The sequence below is a fragment of the Pygocentrus nattereri genome, chromosome 3 (assembly GCF_015220715.1).
Source record: "Pygocentrus nattereri isolate fPygNat1 chromosome 3, fPygNat1.pri, whole genome shotgun sequence".
Classification (NCBI taxonomy): domain Eukaryota; kingdom Metazoa; phylum Chordata; class Actinopteri; order Characiformes; family Serrasalmidae; genus Pygocentrus; species Pygocentrus nattereri.
This window is the reverse complement of record NC_051213.1, coordinates 25717567-25734291: the sequence shown is the minus strand read 5'-3', so window position 1 is coordinate 25734291 and position 16725 is coordinate 25717567. Positions and strand designations below refer to the sequence as shown.

Sequence of the window (16725 nt, the reverse complement as noted above, 5' to 3'; positions counted from 1 at the left end):
AATGCACTTGAGAATGTGTGCAAATTAAAACGGGTAATAGAATTGCCAGTAGAAGACCATCAACATGGCAACAAGCCTTACATAATACATACAAGTATAAAAGTATACTTTATTATAGAGGATGAGTATAGAATGTTCTACTCAACATTTTTTTAATACTCCATTTCAATAAGATAGTGTCCATGCCTCTTCCACATTCCCAGCCTTCTACATAAGTGCAAATATCTATAACACTAATCCATGGGGGCTCCAAGTCCCATGTCCTTGCTCCTGGATGTTTCCAATGATAGACTTTATTATATATGTTAGATTAGAACATCTGCAGATGAGCAAACTGAGGTTTAACATTCCAACTAAATGGAAACATCTAAATCTATTCTATGTCTCCCATGGTTTTGTATCCATTTTTGGTTCTCCGTAGCTGACACAACTGATAGCTCATTCATCCTTTTTAACATCCAACTGTTGGTCCTGTGGAGATGATCCATGCAATATAAAAAGTCCCAGTAAGGTTAAGAAGATGCCAACCCACCACAACAAGGCATGGCTTTCCCCAAAGATTACGTGTCCAAGGAACGCCTAAAAAAACAGCAAAGAGTTGCTTGTTAAATGGAATTACATAATTTATACTAATTATACTAAATATTTGTATCATGTAATATGCTGGCATATCTAGAAATCAAGTGACCTAAATATGTTAATACTACAACATATAGCCGTTTTATGAAACCTTCACTAAATTATGATTTCTTATAGCAGTGTGTAGTGCTGACTGAGGCCTCACAGAAGAGATGAAATTAGAAGCAGTAGTGGTCACAGTAGCCCGGGCAGAGGAAGAGAAGTGTCGGAGAGCTTTGGCAAAGAAAGTCCACATTACGGCGTTGCAGACAAAGAGCAGGAGTCCACAGAGCAGTCTCAGAGGAATGTGTAGCTGTGGATAACATGAGCACTGTTAAATATTACAGCTCTTCTTTTAAAGACTACTGCAGTCCTTCAAACACTGTGTCTGACTTTTAAAACACTTCTTTCTGAGAATCTTCAGTTTAATAGACACTGCGATTCTCAATAATTTCTTATTGTTTTGTGGATGTTGTGGATCAGTCAGCTGCTATACAAGGTCACATGAGTACAGTATGTGCCTTACTCCAAAGACAGAGGCTACAACTAAGTTTAATTTCCTAGAAGGGTGAAATGACTTCAACACCATATGGAAAAATTTCAGTCATTGGGGGTTGAAAATGGAGACATGCTGTTTAAAGTTGTTTAAAAAATGTTCATAATCTCTATTTAAGGTTTTATGTGCGGTTCACTCTGCTGCACTGCTTATTTGCATGCTTTTGCATTAAGGACATGCCACTTAAAGCTTTTGTTAAGAAATATATTAAAAAAACTTTGTATAATTATATCATATTAAAAATCATATTGAATGTTACAATATGCCTATTGCTACACACTTAAAAAGATGGTTCTTCCAGGGTTCTTTAGTAAAGAGAATGGTTCTGTTTAGAACCATGAGTTTTATATAAAACCATGTCATGCCTAAGTGGTTCTTCACATGGTGAAATGGCTCTTTAGACTGACTCAGAATGTGCTGTAACCAAGTTATATGGTTGTATATAAAACACCAACAAGAGTTCTGCTATTACGATGTCACGCTCGTAACAGTGGAAGATCCCTTTCAGGTGCTATACAGAACCCTTTTCAAAATATACACACACATCTCAAGTCAATCTGAAGGGCCGTTTCACCTCGGAAATTATCATGTATACAAAATGACATTTGCAGCATTTGGCTGTCGCTCTCATCCAGCGCGGCTTACAATTTGATCAGTTTACACAGGAAGGCGAAGCTGGCGTTAGGAGTCTTGCCCAAGGACTCTTACTGGTACAGTGTAGGGCGCTGCCCAGGCGGGGCACTGAACCCCAGTCTACGGCGCAGAGGGCAGGTGTGTTACCCTCCACACTACACCAACCACAAGACTACTCCCTTTACTAACGACGCTTGAAGAAGTGCCTTTTAAATTGTGTGCAGCCAAGTCTAAGCTGTGAAACAGTGAGGAACTCCTCGTTCACCCATTCACAGGCCGAGGTGTGGAGCTCCTCGGGGGTGAAGCTCCTCCGCTCGACGGCCCACCGCACTCCGCTCTCACACAGCGCTCTCAGGTAACCGGCGCCGAGAGACAGCTTAGCCGAGCAGGACGCCGCCGCTCCCAGAAAGCCCGCCAGCGACGCGTACACACTCCCACTCGCCATCAGCCCGGCTCTTCCCGCCCCGTGTGAAATTAGCTATGGCTGGAAAACTGGAAACAAGGCGTCCTGGGATTGGCGAGTGTTGATGACGTCAGACGGACGGGCGCTTTTCCCCATTTCGGATGTAAACTCGGAGCTAACGCTGGCAGCTTTTTGTGTAGCTCAGATTTTGTGGATTTAAGAATGAATAAAAAAGGTAACGTGTCGTGGGTGAAGCCGGCTGAGCCCTCTTTTCTGAAGAAATTCAAGACCGACGTTGGTTACAAAGAAGGACCAACGGTTGAGACAAAGGTAACGAGCTGCTAATGTGTACTGTCAAAATGACGGTCTCGTGTGTATTGTCTCTATATTTTGTGTATATTTCCCTATATTTTGTGTATATTTAATATATTTAATTGTTTATATGTGTATGTGTGTATATATTACTTATCTTCTGTAGCGGGATTCGCTCCCGGAGCCTCAGCACAAGCATTTCAATGCATGAATGTCCTGACATGTCACATGTTGTGCAAATGACAAATAAACTTGAAACCTGCTGTTAGTAAAGCGGTTTGTGTTTTTAGCTCCAGTGCAGCCGAGGTGGCCTTTAATTCGTGACCATTTCGTTACAGAAACAGCAGATGCCGACCTGTGATGAGGACAGCGGTGACAGCGACCGGGAGGATGAAATGCCACAAGTTGTGGTCCTAAAGAAGGGAGATCTGAGCGCAGAGGAGGTCATGGAAATGAAGAGAGAATCTAAAGACTCTAAGAAAGGTAACCTAAGCGCTAACGCTACATTTGAGCTAAAGCTTAAGAGGAAATCCAAAGAGCTAGAACACAGTGCTGGAGCGTTTCTGCACACCCCCGTTAGATTTACCAGCTGGAACAGATCAAATTTGTCACGTAACGTTTGTTATTAGAAAGTTTCTCTTTAGTTCAGTATATTTGTTGGCTACACTTGTAGCAGTTATCAGTTACTGGGAAAACAAGCGGCATTTCCACATTTTATATGCCACTGGACCTGCTCCAGGACCTTCTGTGTGCAGGGGGCAAGGATTCACACATCACACACCAGTGGTCTCCAACCCTTTTCCTGAGAGCCACCTTCCTGTAGATCCTAGTTCCAACTACAATTTGCCACACCAGCTAATCAGTCCGTTTCTAAGTCCAGATGTGTTGAGTTAAATAAAGGACGGGCGGCTTGGAACTAAACTCTGCTGGAAGGTGGACCTCCAGGACCAGGGTTGGAGAGCACTACATGTCTAAAGATTTGTAGACACCTTGCTCATCCAACGTTTCTTCGAAAATAAAGGGTATTAATAGGGACTTGGTATCCTCTGCTGCGGTAAGAGCATCTACTCTTCATGGAAGACTTTCATGACGAGTAGCATTGCTGTGAGGATTTGATTGCATTCTGACATAGAAGCATTAATGAGTTCTTGTAGTGATATTGCAGGACCAGGGTTGAAGATCACTCATTTAAAGTAACATACTGTAAGCAGTGCAGCAGTCATTTATTACTAGCGCACAGACATTACTAAATTATTCTTACATCTCCAGCAGATGAGGAACCACCTGCTGATGGGAAAATTATATTCAAGAAACCTGTAAAACGCTCCTCTGACAAATTCGAAGGCATTACAGCTAGCTCTAGCAAGAAGAAAAAGAAGAGTGAGAATGAGGAGATGAAGAAAGATACAAAGCCTGGAGTGAAAGTGAAGAACAGCAGTCTACTGTCCTTTGGTGGTGATGAAGATGAGGAAGACTGATGCTTTCTGTCTTCCATCAAGCTAAACTGAACTTGTTTTGGGCGGAGTTTCTTTGAAGTATCACAACTGTAAAACCAACATATGAATTATTATATGTATCATTTACAGTTGTGATCCTAAGGTACTCTAAATTATTTTAACTATAACCTAATAATGGAGGCTTTTGGAAGCCAGCTTCACAACTAAAGTATATGTTATTTGTTCATGGAACAGTCACTGTGTATTAGGTTTGAATTACTTGTGCTTTATACTGTGTTATTCTGAAAGTCTCTGAATTTCTGCAGGATCATTTCCCCATAAGCAGCATCAGATGAATGATAGTGATAGGAAATATATAACCCCCTCAAAATGGGGGTTTGTAACATTTGTAAGTTGAGACCTTTATTCTCTCCATCAACATGCATAATTTTGTACATTTGTCAATTCCTTACCAAGCAATTTGATAAATTTTTAACATGGGTGGAATTTATGCATCAAATCGTTCTTTAAAACTAGAAAGGTAAATTGTAAACAAGATCAGCTAGAACATTAGATTTAGGGGCTTTCAGTGAGGTTAGTTTACTGAAGCAGGAGGTGTGTGCTGCAGTAGACAAATGAAATTGTTCTGCTAACAGCAGATGTACAAACTTGCATAGCTTCTATAAGGGAGCTGTCTTTCCTTTTTAATGTATGCTTTATTTTTGTTCATAAGATCTGTGGATCGCTTATGTTTTTTGTTTTTTTTTTTAAATAAAAATATTTCAACATCTCTCATTCACGTGTCTTTGGATCAGTGTTTCCCAACCCAGGACTTGATCCTGCACATTTGGGTGTTTTCCTTGCCCCTAACACACCTGAATCAACTGATCAGCATATTACCAACTTACTAAGCTGAAGTGTGGTGTCAAAGCAGGGAAGGCAATAATGTGCAGGGCACTGTGCCTAGTAGATCAGGGTTAGAAAACACTGCTTTAGATAACCTACATTTTCACTGTACTCAAATGAATGAGTCTTACAACCACATAAGCATGTTAATTATGCTTTTCTATGTAAACTTTATTAAAAAGTCAAACTGCACAATGTTATGTTAAACATGAATGTTTACTCTCCCAACAACACTCTCCACTTTTCATCTTCATAAACATATGACATCACATTACCTGGACAGAAAACCCGACTTTCACAGAGATGACAATACAAGATGATTTGATTTAGAAGCTACATAAAAAGCAATGCTAAGCAACCTGTACAGTATGTCAGTCAGCACCTCTGCTACATGGACCAAGTCAGTACAGGGAGAGACTGAAGTGTAATACTTTTAGATTAACTAGCTGGAAACACAACTATTAGAACAGTAAGGTGTGGAGAAGTCAGAGCATAGGAAACATAGCACAGGCACATCTAACTGGCTCTGACTATGCTATTACATGTGTTGAAATATTTGTGAGCATTCAAAAGACAGAAAACAAATTTTGCTTCACAGTAGACTGAAGACAAATCTGTATGAAAATAATACAGACGAGGGGGGGAGGGGGGGGGAGGGGGGGCTACAGAGCTAAATGAACCTGAAGGGGAAAAAGTTTCAAATTAGGTTTATGTCACTAGTTATAAATAACACTGAAATCAAGCCAAAGTGCAGACAATTTGAAGAGTTTTATTCCAAAATGCTGTATATCTATTTATAAAGAAGAGGTCTGAAAAGAGTAACAGCTGACATAACTTTTTCTCTAATAAAGGAGGTATTCATCATAATACAGCATTCATATTTCCTATATGCCTAAAGCTCACTTCCAACAATGCAAATCATGAAAAAGTGACAATGCATTCTGGAATGAAACCCTTCATTTGTAAGTTGTTAAAGTAACATAATCAGGTGAAAATGACCCTTTCTTGTTATAAAGAAACCTATCCTTCATTGTCTGTAGCCAATCAAGTACTAGAACTATGACACGGTGTTTAATTGTTCAAGTCTTGCAACCAGCTCAAATATTCTTAGATCAATTAAATGACTATTTCTCACAGAGAAGCATAATTCAAGACGGATATTGTGTATTTAACCACAGCTATATTCCCTTGCTTCCTAAAATAATGTGCAGAACGCAAAACTGACCAAACATTAACCCCTTTCTGAGCAACAGAGGAAACCACATACTGACAAGCTAGTGACGACCAACTAATGACAAAAATCAGCAAAGCTATTTCTTTTTCCCCCCAACAAGACCATTCTTTTTGGAGAGTGTTTAAAAGAGCTTTAAAAGCATCTTAAAATGTTTATCTTGTTGGACTAATTTCTTTTGTAAGCTACTTTGACCCCTTTTACCTTATGTGTCTCTCTCAACCTTTGCTAGAGTAACTGAAGAAAGGTAGTGTACATGGCAGTGTCTAACACTGAAAAAAGTGGTAAAAATAGTATGATTAAAAGAAAATATAAATGCCCCTTTAATATAATAACATGTAAAAGTAGTTGAGGCTCTTCAAAAAGTTAAAAATATTAAAAAGGTTAAAAATGTCTAATGTCTAATTCTTATACTGCTGGTTCCACAGGGATGTCAGAGTAGAGTGATATGAGTGTCTGTATTAAACTTGTCTAATAAAGTCTTTGACCAGAAAGGGAAAAGAGTATGTGCTGAAAAACAAAATGGTCCCCAAAAGTTGCATATTTCTGTGTAAAATGTCTTCACCAGTGAGCGTGTCAGCAGCACACTTGCCCTGCCTTCAGCAGAACCTAGGAAAACGTGACAGTCACTGGATCCGACTCGCAACTGCTCATTATCACTACCTGCTGGACAAAGACTGCATTAGGCAGCTTTAATTTGCAAGTTGGTGAAGGAAAAAAAATATGACATTAGCCTTGTTATTGGTGATTAAAAAAAGAGGCATTTAAGGTTAAGTTATTCCCATCTTTCATACAGTAGTTATTATAAACCCTCCACAAGAGGGCAGTCAAAAGAGTAAGAGTATTAAAACAAAACAAAAAAAAACAGAAGTAGATATCATGTATGGCTTCATGCTCCATCTAGAAGATATCTCTAAATTATTCATGTACTTTGTGAACTTCAGTGTCAATGTTAACACAACTAACAACTAATATTTCGCCACTTAACCCTGAGAACAACCCCTGTGCAGGGGTAGTGTTGGGCCAAAGGAAATCTAAAGGCCGGAGTAAGGGTCTCAATATGGAGTATGTAACGATGAGGAAGAGAGAGAGAGAGACAAGGCTACTCATAGGAGAGAAGGCAGAGGTGCTTGTGGTCAAGGTGGGGTGAAGCCACCATGACTGCAGATCTCTGTGAGCCTCTCAGAGGTGTTCTGGATGACTCTGCAGGCAACGGATCATGTCCTGAACTGGTTTTCCCTCAAAGCAGATCTGATACACTGCTGTGAACAAGGGGAACCTAGAACACAAGGTGAAGTTTGCACAGAAAGATCACACAAATATTTAGTATTAAATGTAATAGCTGCCAGTTTATTAAGTACACCTACCCATTTTATCAGGTAGCTCAACCATATAGGTGTGGTGTGTATGTACAGAATTACTGACTGTAGCCACCTGTTGCTACCCACAAGTGCTAAGGAGTGTAGGTACTAGGTAGGTACATGCAGAAATACGTATATTTTTATCAATTACATTTGAAATTTGGCTCATTTTTGTGCAATTCTTTTGGCTAAACTGAAAGAAACAATTACTGAAAGAAAAACAAACAAAAAAAACCCCACCAAAACATGGTCTGTGTGGGCTACTGTGTGTTGCCTGGTGAAGCCTGGTCTGCAAAAGTTTCAGACCATTCGCTAGTGTCACATGTACAGGCTTAAAAAGAAGACCTGGCTCAATGTTTAGGGCTCTGTTGAAAATATAATGAAATATAATGACAACAGTAGATAATTCACTTACATCTTCAGAAGCTACATCCTTCACCAAGTTGACAGGTTTCTTTAAATACACTTTCAAATGCACTAACAAAGATTTGCTTGGGGAAAGAGTCCCAAGCTCAAGCAACATTACAAAATATTCACCTGCAAGTTGCATATAATTACTCATTTCCACCAGAGAGGTCAAAATCCCCAAACATACATCGGGTAATTTCAATTGTTTGTTTACTAGTGTTTGAAATACATTTTGCAATGAAACAATGTATGTGGGGTGTATCTTACCTTTTTTTGAATATGTGCCCAAATATGTACTTTTTACCTTAACTTTGGAAGAATTAGAATCTCACAACGTAAAATAGATGCACTCACTTTTCAACAAGGCCCTTCTGTTTGAGAATATGGTAAACTTCAGCAGAGGTCAGGGGTCCTTGAAGCTTTTGGCCATTCAGCATCTCTTTCTCTAGTTCTTCTATGCTCTAAAAGGAAAAATCATAATCTAATAAATCTCAAGATCAGCACAAACATCTGAAATGTAACACTTATACTGAATGTTGAATGAGATTCAATGACATGATGATGCATTGCTTCCAACCTTGCCAGTCTTGACGAAGGCCTCTGCCACACGACGGTTGCGTCCACCGTAGCAAGTGGTGATGAGATCGGCTACTCCACAGCTTTCCAGGAAGGTGGCAGAGGACACTGAATCGTCTTTACTGAAGAGTTTCGCGAATGCAATCATCTCCATCAGTCCCAGCCTGATTACAGCTGCCTTGGTATTGTCTCCACACTGCAGGCCATCACAGAAGCCAGCACCCACTGCCACTATGTTCTGAAAAAAGGGAGTTGGGAGGTTTTGAAAGTAAGAAGGAAATGTCTAAAACATAATAGCACTGTTATATAAGGAACAAGGGACAAAGATTACAGACTTAATTTTAATTTAATATGAATCACAGCAAGCACCAAATAAAGCTATTTATCAAAATATATGGCAATGATTATTCAAAATTTAGTTTTGAATCCATTCCAGGGATTTAAAAGAGCAAAAATAACTATGAAGCTAAAAGTACAGACTAGATGGAATAATTAAGACTGCTTTATAAACTATCTGTACTACATTTAGCATTTTAATGGGTGTAACAGCAGTATGAGCCACAGGGGCACCAGCTCAGATGCTCTGCTTTTAGGAGCCTGCAGGCTTAGAAAGGTTTCTTCTGGGAAGGCAGCCAATGAGGCATGACTGATATTTACTTTCAGGGCTCCACACAGCTCCACTGTGTCAGCATCATCCACAACAGTGATGCGGAAGTTGGGTGTCTGCAGAAGTTCTTTGAAAAGTAGTCCATTCTCCAAGATCTTGCTCCCTGTAGATCAGCACAAACAACAATATCCAACACTGCATACTTGTATTGGTCACTGAAATATTTCCTTCTCACTAGTAATTGCAAGCTGTCACATACTGTGATATGAGAAACATGGATGTGTTTAAAGGGGGTTTACACTGTTTGTTTCTTACAGAATGTTTGTTTTTAAAGGGAATGATGCATTTTGCTGGCTGTTTTGCACACTGATGCATTTTATGCATCTTGCCTTTGTGCAGTGCACTCCAGGTGCCCAGAGTTAAAGGAAAAGTTCAGCTTTAAGCTTTAACAGCTTTAAATCAACATCACAAGCGTTTTTTTCTATGTTTATGAATCAAATCAAAAGGAAGGCAGGCCTTCAATGACCGTTGCGGTCACAAAGTACCCTGACCTGTTTTCACAAACCAAAGTTAGCATTAAATAAACTAAAAGGAGCCTTTAGCTCATTTCCTATGGCACTAGCTGCACCACAGTTGGTAGTTAATAGCAGACCACTTTCGTAAAGGGGAAGTTCCAGAGTTTTCTGCATCTATATCCTGAAATGATACATTATGATACTACTTTTGCTTAGCAACATGCAGACTCACAGCCAGAAGCACCCTTCAAAAACAGTGTGAACCCCCATGAAAAAGGCTGTGCAGCGCACCTCACGTTTTCTAGCCTTCAGAAAAACTGCAATGTGATGCCTCCCTAGTGTCTGCATTTTTAAAAAGATTTTGAGGAAGAAACATTCACCACCCTGCACTGTTTCTAGATCATATGTGAGATCACAAATATGTGCCACTGATCATGTATTAAGACCTTTGTACAAAAAGGTTTTTATAGAAGGAATAAGGAGTCTTAAACACCCTATTAAAATTAATGTTCAGATGACTCTCAGATGGATCTGATTTGCTCATTAGAGACTTTTGTAACTGTTAGTGATCACAGTCCACATCAGCTCGAGTACACGTCATCATTAAATCAAAAGGGAGGCAAACACTACAAAAAGTGTGTCAAAGATTCTACTTTACACTTCAATTGTGATATGATACTGATAATATAATTTGTAATGTTGTATTAAGTTAAATAAGAATGCAAAATAGTAGCCTTTTCATTAGTGGTACCACACTTTTGCTCCCCAGTGTTTAAAATTTACATTCAAGTAATTCAAATTAAATGGTCTGTTTTATGTGTGAAGTACTCTATTCCACAAAAAAGCAAGGTTAATTGCACTGAGGTTCAGCGGTGGACCAGGTAATTCTCAGTACAACTTGGTAACTGAGGTTCTTCTCTTACCAATAGTAGTTTCACAGAACTTCTCAGCTGCCACCTCATTAGCAATATTGGCCCCCATTAGAACACTGACATCAATGCCCATCTTTTCTCTGATGATGTCAGAGATCAGTTTCAGTCCCTCAGGTCCTTCATCAATGCCCTAAAGAGAATAAAAGATTAAAAAGTTTATTACAAGAAGGTTTGTATTTTTTCCCCCCAAATATAGCTCCGGACATCACAGAAGGGTTAAATCAGAAACTGCAGCTGTTCAGAAGAACATCTTGAAGGAGCTCTTAGCCTAATGACTCGTGAAATAAGGAGGGCCATCAGAGCAAGAAAATAACAAAGCATGACAGCAGAAAACGCAAATGAGAACTGGGAAGAAAATGATTATGACCAACCAAAAGCTAGGAAAGCAGAAACCTTAACAAAACAAAAGATACGTCAAGGTCAACAGAAAAATGTAATATCTTCACCAACAGCACATGGTGACTGGAAAAAAAAAAACGAGCGAAGACAAGCAGAGACTAACAAGGAGAGAGAAACCAGGGCTTAAAAAAAAAAAAACTGAGAATATGCAGCTTGCCAGACAACCAGACGTCCCTATTTGATACTCATGAGTGGTGCTCACATATGGCGCACTCAACAAGCCCCAAACAGACACACAGCCAAATTTTCCTACACCATTCCAGAGTTCAGACCGAGTCAAATATGATAGCTCAGGAACATACAGAGGAAAACATGAAGAGGGACAAACCTACAAATGACAATAATAAGGGCAATAATAACTGCTCAGGGCAATGACAAAAGTATCTGAAAGTTAAAATGTCTGAGGTTTAAACCCTGTGAAATCCATTCCCACTGCTTCTTTTATAATCATTTTGTAAAAACCATATGGTCTTTTGTTTTCATACTAATTTGCTAGATGTTTCCTTGTAGTTTCAACAGGACACGATGTGCATGAGGCATCAGGTGCTTCCTCAGCACTTGTCACTTCAAAGGAAAGGGTGTCTGGTGTGTCTCGCCAGTATTTTTATGAAAAGCCAATGAGGCCCTCCTAACCTGCCTTATACCTGTTAAGCGCTGGATGAAAACAGTCTTACATCTAAGCCATGAAAATACAAAATGATGATGTCTTCTCCACGATTTAATGAATGTTCCACTAAAAATAACATTTGCAGTAGGATATGTTCTTCACCTTAATCAGAGTAATTCCACGGGCCTTCTGAGAAACACAGCCTGCCAACTCATCACAAAGCTTTCGGATAAACTGATGTGGCACCACAAAGACCAATAAGTCTGCTCCTTCAGCGGCATCTCGCAGCTGAGGCACTGCAACCTGCAGACAGAGTGCCATTAAGAGGGTTACTCCTTAATACTTCTACAGTAAGCCATATCCCATTACAGCATATATCGATCAGCCAAGAGCTCAGTTACATTTACAGTTACACTTGATGTGATTATAGAACAATCTAAAATAGCAGGACTATCAGAAGACTCAAACTTTTGAAGGGAAATAACACTGGACTCTTACCACATTTTCTGGAAGTTTGTACCCTGGGAGGTATTTGACGTTTTCGTGGTCTGTGTTGATGATGTCAGTTAGCTTCCTACCGTTTACATTCTCCTCATACACCCACATCTTGACCGTGGTGGCGAAGCGCTGGATTTTCTGTACATTGCTGCCAATGATCCTTGCAATTGCAGAACCCCTAAATGCAGGAATAGGTTAATGCCATCTCCTCCAAATACGAATGCACTGTTCTATTTGCTTCAGGACAGGGTAATTCATGCAGCCCTCAAAGACACCGCTCAATATAACCGCCTGTCTTTCTCTTTCTGCAAGTTGATTGGTCAGTGAGTCTGAAATGTTGCAGAAGGTGTGGTCTTTATACCCAACAGAACACATTATGGTTTAGGATGAAAACACAAGATTTGCAACAATCAGTCCAAGTTAGCGGTTTTTTAACCGAGACAAGAGTAGAGGCGTGTTCTGCAGTGCCAGCTATTCAAGTGAGGTCTCAGTGTTACGGTGTGATAGAGAGGGACTCAGCCGGCTCTTAAAAGACAGACGATCTGTACTCACCAGTTTCCTGACCCGACGATACAAACTTTCAGCGGTGCAGCCATAGCCAATATTTCCCACTAATCCGAGAAAATAGGGAAGCAGCTACTAAGCGCAAAACCCGCTTTGTACTTGCTTTATCAGGGGGAGAGAGTGGGATTGAACGTGTTCGGCCACTTGAAGTTGCGTCATCAACGTGATTCAGGCAAAGGATATCGGGAGTTGTAGTTTTTCCGACGGATTTTGTGGAACATGTCCTAACATTGTGTGTTAACATTAGCAATATTATGCTAGCTAAATAAATAAATAAATAAATAAATAAACAAAAACTTTTAAAACTTTTTTTTTCAAACGTTCAACTTTCTGGTCATGATCACAGAGCTTTCATCGTTTTTTTTTTTAAATTAAAAATAAATAAATAAATAAATAAAAGAATCCTAAACTGAACACTGACGTGAATCATGCTAGAAAAGTAAACTATCTATCTATCTATCTATCTATCTATCTATCTATCTATCTATCTATATACACACATGCAAGTGATGTTTGCTAACAATTCCAATGCAATGCAAGAAGGCACACATTAAAACATTAAAATGTATATTTTTAACATTTGCTATGATGCTCTTGGAGTTTATAGACTAAAAGACTAAATCAAACGACAACAGGAAAATGCTCTGCAATTAAGATTCGAAACATCAAAAGGTTTAGTCACAAAGTGTTTTTTCTTTGTATATTTCCTCATTCATGCAAACCCACTTTTTTAAAAATCAAACCCTCACCCAAATAGCCAATGAGACCTATTACATTGCCTGCAGTACCTGCACTATTTCTCTAGTGTCTTTATGTGACGAGTCTTCAAGTAAGCTTCTATACATTGGTCATATATTTAGCTTGTGTGTGTGGGTGGATGGAGAGAGAGTGGCTTGACCTAAAGTTAAATTCAATTAAAGCTGAAAAAAAGCAGTTTGTAACATCTTCCTCTTTTCTCCTTGTTCACTTAAAACTCTTTCACACTCATTTAAAAGTAATTGCCTACACCGAGTATAGTACTGGTGTAATGCCAGTACCATCTGATACTGTTTTTACACTCTTGTAAAAAGTTTCTGAAGGAGTATGTCTCTCCTTTCAAAAAGAGTCTTTGGTAAAACCTTTTTTCTACAGTGTAATATAATAAGCATACTGTGGAAGGAAACAACATGATCACACATCATTTTGGCTAGTCTTATTTCTTTCTGACCACACTTTACAAGTTAGAAAAAAATACAGCACAACTCAATAAATATGTGAACAAGACTGTATGAGACAGACGGTAAGTTTGGATTGTTCAAAAAAGTGCAGTTCTAAGTAGAACAGCTGTGTGTCCACCTGGAATATTCCTGGGATAATATCTTATAGTAATACAGTACTATAATATAATATAATGATTGTCTGGATTTACAGTAAGCTTTTTATAGAAATCCTGTAGAGATGCCTGTAGTATTACTGTAGATTTTATTGAGTAAAAGTCATAATCACTACAATAAAGAAGACATACCTTTAATAAAGAAACAAATAAAAAATGGAAATAAAAATGCAATCAAGGAATGCCCATCAACATGTACAGTAGCCCAAACCTATAATCAGCGTTTCAGATCACATGAAGAAGATACACTGTTTAATACCATGAGATTAAAACTTGAGAAGACTCGGGCTTCTTGAGTGCTGAGCAGAGCCGAGGCTGTGGGTGTAGTAGAGGAGGGGGCGGGGCTGAAGCGTCCTCTCAGCTCCAGCTCAGCCATTCCACTAGAGAGACTGAGGGAGTCCCACACAGCGCTAAACAATCACAGACGAGTCTCTGCTCTGCAGCGCGTAGCCGTCCAGCAGCTGCTTTTCCTCTCGACCCTCCTGTTGGTTTGTTTTTTTAAATCGCAATGTCGGTGTTGAGTCGCCTCGTCGTGTAACTGTGAGCTTGGAGCAATGGAGAGAGCATGTGGAGTGTCGCGTTGCGGGAGCAGTAGGAGTGTGGCGGAGCGGGGGAATCCCACAGCGAGGCCGGGGAACAGCTCACCGAGAGCGGGCAGGAGCAGCTCTCCTAGTCCCGGACGTGGAAGCGAGAGCCCGTCCCAGAGCCACAAGCGGCACTTGGAGGGAGTTCTCAACAAATACACGAATTTGCTGCAAGGCTGGCAAAACAGGTAGTTCACTCGTTTCTGTGACTGGTTCTCACTTTGCCTGACTGAACTTTTACAGCAGTCAGCCCGAGTGTTTCCATGTTTTGATGATGTCGACGTTGGTTGTAGCCGTTGAGCCGTTTATCCTCTCATCCGTCCTGTTCCGTTTCCTCAAAGCATCGGCGAGGAATCGACCAGTTATCCAGTTATCGTCCTTAATGCTGTCAGTGTAGCCACACTGAAAGGCAGATACAACAGCAAACGGGGTTTTATAGTTTAATGTTCACTTCTCCCTACGCGAACATGTTCGTGCCTAACTTGCCCGCTGAATCTATTCAGTAGGCATTCGTGACTGTGAGCTGCTCTGTCTTTAGGTATGGTAGCCTGCTGCATGGTAATCCGCAATTATGCTCTGTTATATCATGATATATGTTCACTATTAGGGCTGGGAGATATGGAAAAAAAAAATATATAAAATATTTCACTTTCTTACTTAACAAACGTGAAAACAAACAAAAATGCATCGTTGAAAAAATACTTTTAAAAACTGAGGAGCGTTACAAGAATTTTTATTCATGTTTTATATGCTGCATTTCATTAAATCTATTTAAACAAGACTCCTTGTGCTCTCTTTATAGTAAAGCGTGCAGTTTCTCAGTGTTGTTTAAGGACTGCCGATATCCACAGTACGCTTGGGACATATTTTATTGATACTGTGATAAATAATCATCATATTGCCCATCCCTATTCTCTGTACATATGCTTTTTCTTATCTATTTAGGACTCAAGATACTGTGTTGTAATATGCTAAATACATTCAAGGGCTTTCATTTGGCCAAAGTATTAGTTTATCAGTAAAGTGTTGTGAATCAGCCTTGACAGTGGAGGAAACCCACTAGACGTACATGCAAATGTGTAACGCGCATAAGCCTCCAGCCTCTCATTCATGGTGGGGCGGTTTGTTGTTTTGTGTGAAGGTGGGGATTTCATGGCTCTGCATGCTGCATGAGTGAATGCAGCGCAGTCCTAGTTACGCTCCTTTCATCTGGGAGAGACTATGACTCATCTGTGATAGGAAATCCCTCACCCCCTTAATGTTCTCTTCTCGCTGCTGCCTTGCCTTGCAATCGATGGTGAAAGCAGCCAGCCATATAATGAGCCCAGAGATCAGCGAGTTATACGCTTACTGTCTCCCAAATACCCCACACGTTTACTCATAAACAAGCTGGACTTTACTAGCGGCTGTGTGTGTGGATGTGGGCTTGTGGCACTGTGGCCAGAAGAGACAAAGTGAACTTTCATAGAGTGGGAAATCAAAAATCAGATGAAAAGCATAATTACACCTAACCCTAAAAATGTAAGTGGTAGTAATTAGACACGGCACCGATCAAATCAGTCTCGCAAGCAACATCATGCGTGTGTGCCAGACGGCAGCTCTGCTATGACCCTGACTTTCCCCTGATGTGAGTGTTCATGGCATGTGACAAGACATATACTGACTTGATGTTTTAACTCAGGTTTCCCCCACTTTATTTCAGATATAACAAATGTCTTACTTTAAGTCATTTATTCTATTCACTTATTTTGTATTGAGACATTATATTACAGTTTATTCTGTACTGGTTTTATATGGTGTAAAGTACATCTCAGCACTCGACTCCAGGATGCTCCCTGCATTATAATACCCAAGAAGAATAAGCTGGTCTTTTAGGAGCTGCCGCTTCTTACTGGCCCTTTTTAGGTCGTCTAAGGGCAGTCAGATGTGGTGTGTCATGGTTCGCTCATAATGGAAGGAATCCTAAAGTGAACGTTTGGCAAAAAATCAGGTTCATGCAATTTTCCACTTACCACAGATGTAACTGGTCAGCCAAGATGTGTGGTCTCCAAACTTATTTAGTTTTGCACTGGAGGCTAATGTAGCTAGCTGGTGGTGGAAGCTTACACATCACCAATTACCATCATGTAAACTGCATACCTGAATCATCACAAACTTGGCTCAAACCGTGACATCTTAAATTGTATGGCATGCTGTTATGTATAAAA

General features: G+C 39.9%; 4 protein-coding genes across 6 annotated transcripts in view; 2 read left to right on the top strand and 2 right to left on the bottom strand.

Moving 5' to 3' along the window:
* Positions 1 to 89: 89 nt before the first annotated feature.
* On the bottom strand, positions 90 to 2282 carry tmem42a (transmembrane protein 42a). The gene is made up of 3 exons (XM_017709180.2): positions 2073 to 2282; positions 785 to 931; positions 90 to 579 (listed from the first exon to the last, which is right to left on the bottom strand). Exons 1-3 carry the CDS (start codon positions 2250 to 2252, stop codon positions 439 to 441), a joined length of 468 nt encoding a protein of 155 aa, XP_017564669.1. The 5' UTR covers positions 2253 to 2282; the 3' UTR covers positions 90 to 438.
* Positions 2283 to 2303: 21 nt separating this feature from the next.
* On the top strand, positions 2304 to 4907 carry kiaa1143 (KIAA1143 ortholog). 2 transcript variants are annotated; one of them, XM_017709182.2, is made up of 3 exons: positions 2304 to 2540; positions 2861 to 3005; positions 3792 to 4907. In XM_017709182.2, exons 1-3 carry the CDS (start codon positions 2433 to 2435, stop codon positions 3998 to 4000), a joined length of 462 nt encoding a protein of 153 aa, XP_017564671.1. In that variant the 5' UTR covers positions 2304 to 2432; the 3' UTR covers positions 4001 to 4907. The 2 variants fall into 2 exon arrangements, with proteins under 2 accessions (XP_017564671.1, XP_017564672.1); XM_017709183.2 differs by having other exon boundaries at positions 2323 to 2540; positions 3795 to 4907.
* Positions 4908 to 5061: 154 nt separating this feature from the next.
* On the bottom strand, positions 5062 to 12711 carry gpd1l (glycerol-3-phosphate dehydrogenase 1 like). The gene is made up of 8 exons (XM_017709179.2): positions 12551 to 12711; positions 11999 to 12176; positions 11663 to 11803; positions 10486 to 10624; positions 9098 to 9210; positions 8442 to 8678; positions 8219 to 8325; positions 5062 to 7374 (listed from the first exon to the last, which is right to left on the bottom strand). The coding sequence occupies exons 1-8, from the start codon at positions 12592 to 12594 to the stop codon at positions 7278 to 7280; spliced, it is 1056 nt and encodes a 351-aa protein (XP_017564668.1). The 5' UTR covers positions 12595 to 12711; the 3' UTR covers positions 5062 to 7277.
* Positions 12712 to 14271: 1560 nt separating this feature from the next.
* osbpl10b (oxysterol binding protein-like 10b) overlaps positions 14272 to 16725 on the top strand; it is a 53459-nt gene continuing 51005 nt past the window's right edge. Inside the window, exon 1 of one of the 2 annotated variants that reach the window (XM_017709177.2) lies at positions 14272 to 14706. In XM_017709177.2, coding sequence (XP_017564666.1) covers positions 14489 to 14706 — 218 coding nt within the window. In that variant the 5' untranslated portion in view covers positions 14272 to 14488. The remainder of the gene's footprint in view (positions 14707 to 16725) is intronic. The other variant, XM_017709178.2, reaches the window with a different exon arrangement.

Bases quoted from the DNA above. Each gene is read 5' to 3' on its own strand.
- tmem42a (XM_017709180.2), bottom strand. From the start codon at position 2,252: ATGGCGAGTGGGAGTGTGTACGCGTCGCTGGCGGGCTTTCTGGGAGCG. The intron at 932-2,072 runs GTGAACGAGGAG...TGTTATCCACAG, and splicing joins ACACCTCGGCCTGTGAATGG to CTACACATTCCTCTGAGACT. The intron at 580-784 runs GTGAGGCCTCAG...CTGTTTTTTTAG, and splicing joins CTTCTAATTTCATCTCTTCT to GCGTTCCTTGGACACGTAAT.
- kiaa1143 (XM_017709182.2), top strand. From the start codon at position 2,433: ATGAATAAAAAAGGTAACGTGTCGTGGGTGAAGCCGGCTGAGCCCTCT. The intron at 2,541-2,860 runs GTAACGAGCTGC...ATTTCGTTACAG, and splicing joins GACCAACGGTTGAGACAAAG to AAACAGCAGATGCCGACCTG. The intron at 3,006-3,791 runs GTAACCTAAGCG...TTACATCTCCAG, and splicing joins ATCTAAAGACTCTAAGAAAG to CAGATGAGGAACCACCTGCT.
- gpd1l (XM_017709179.2), bottom strand. From the start codon at position 12,594: ATGGCTGCACCGCTGAAAGTTTGTATCGTCGGGTCAGGAAACTG. The intron at 11,804-11,998 runs GTAAGAGTCCAG...CTCTGTCTGCAG, and splicing joins ACAAACTTCCAGAAAATGTG to GTTGCAGTGCCTCAGCTGCG. The intron at 7,375-8,218 runs GTGAGTGCATCT...CTTGTGTTCTAG, and splicing joins CAGAAGGGCCTTGTTGAAAA to GTTCCCCTTGTTCACAGCAG.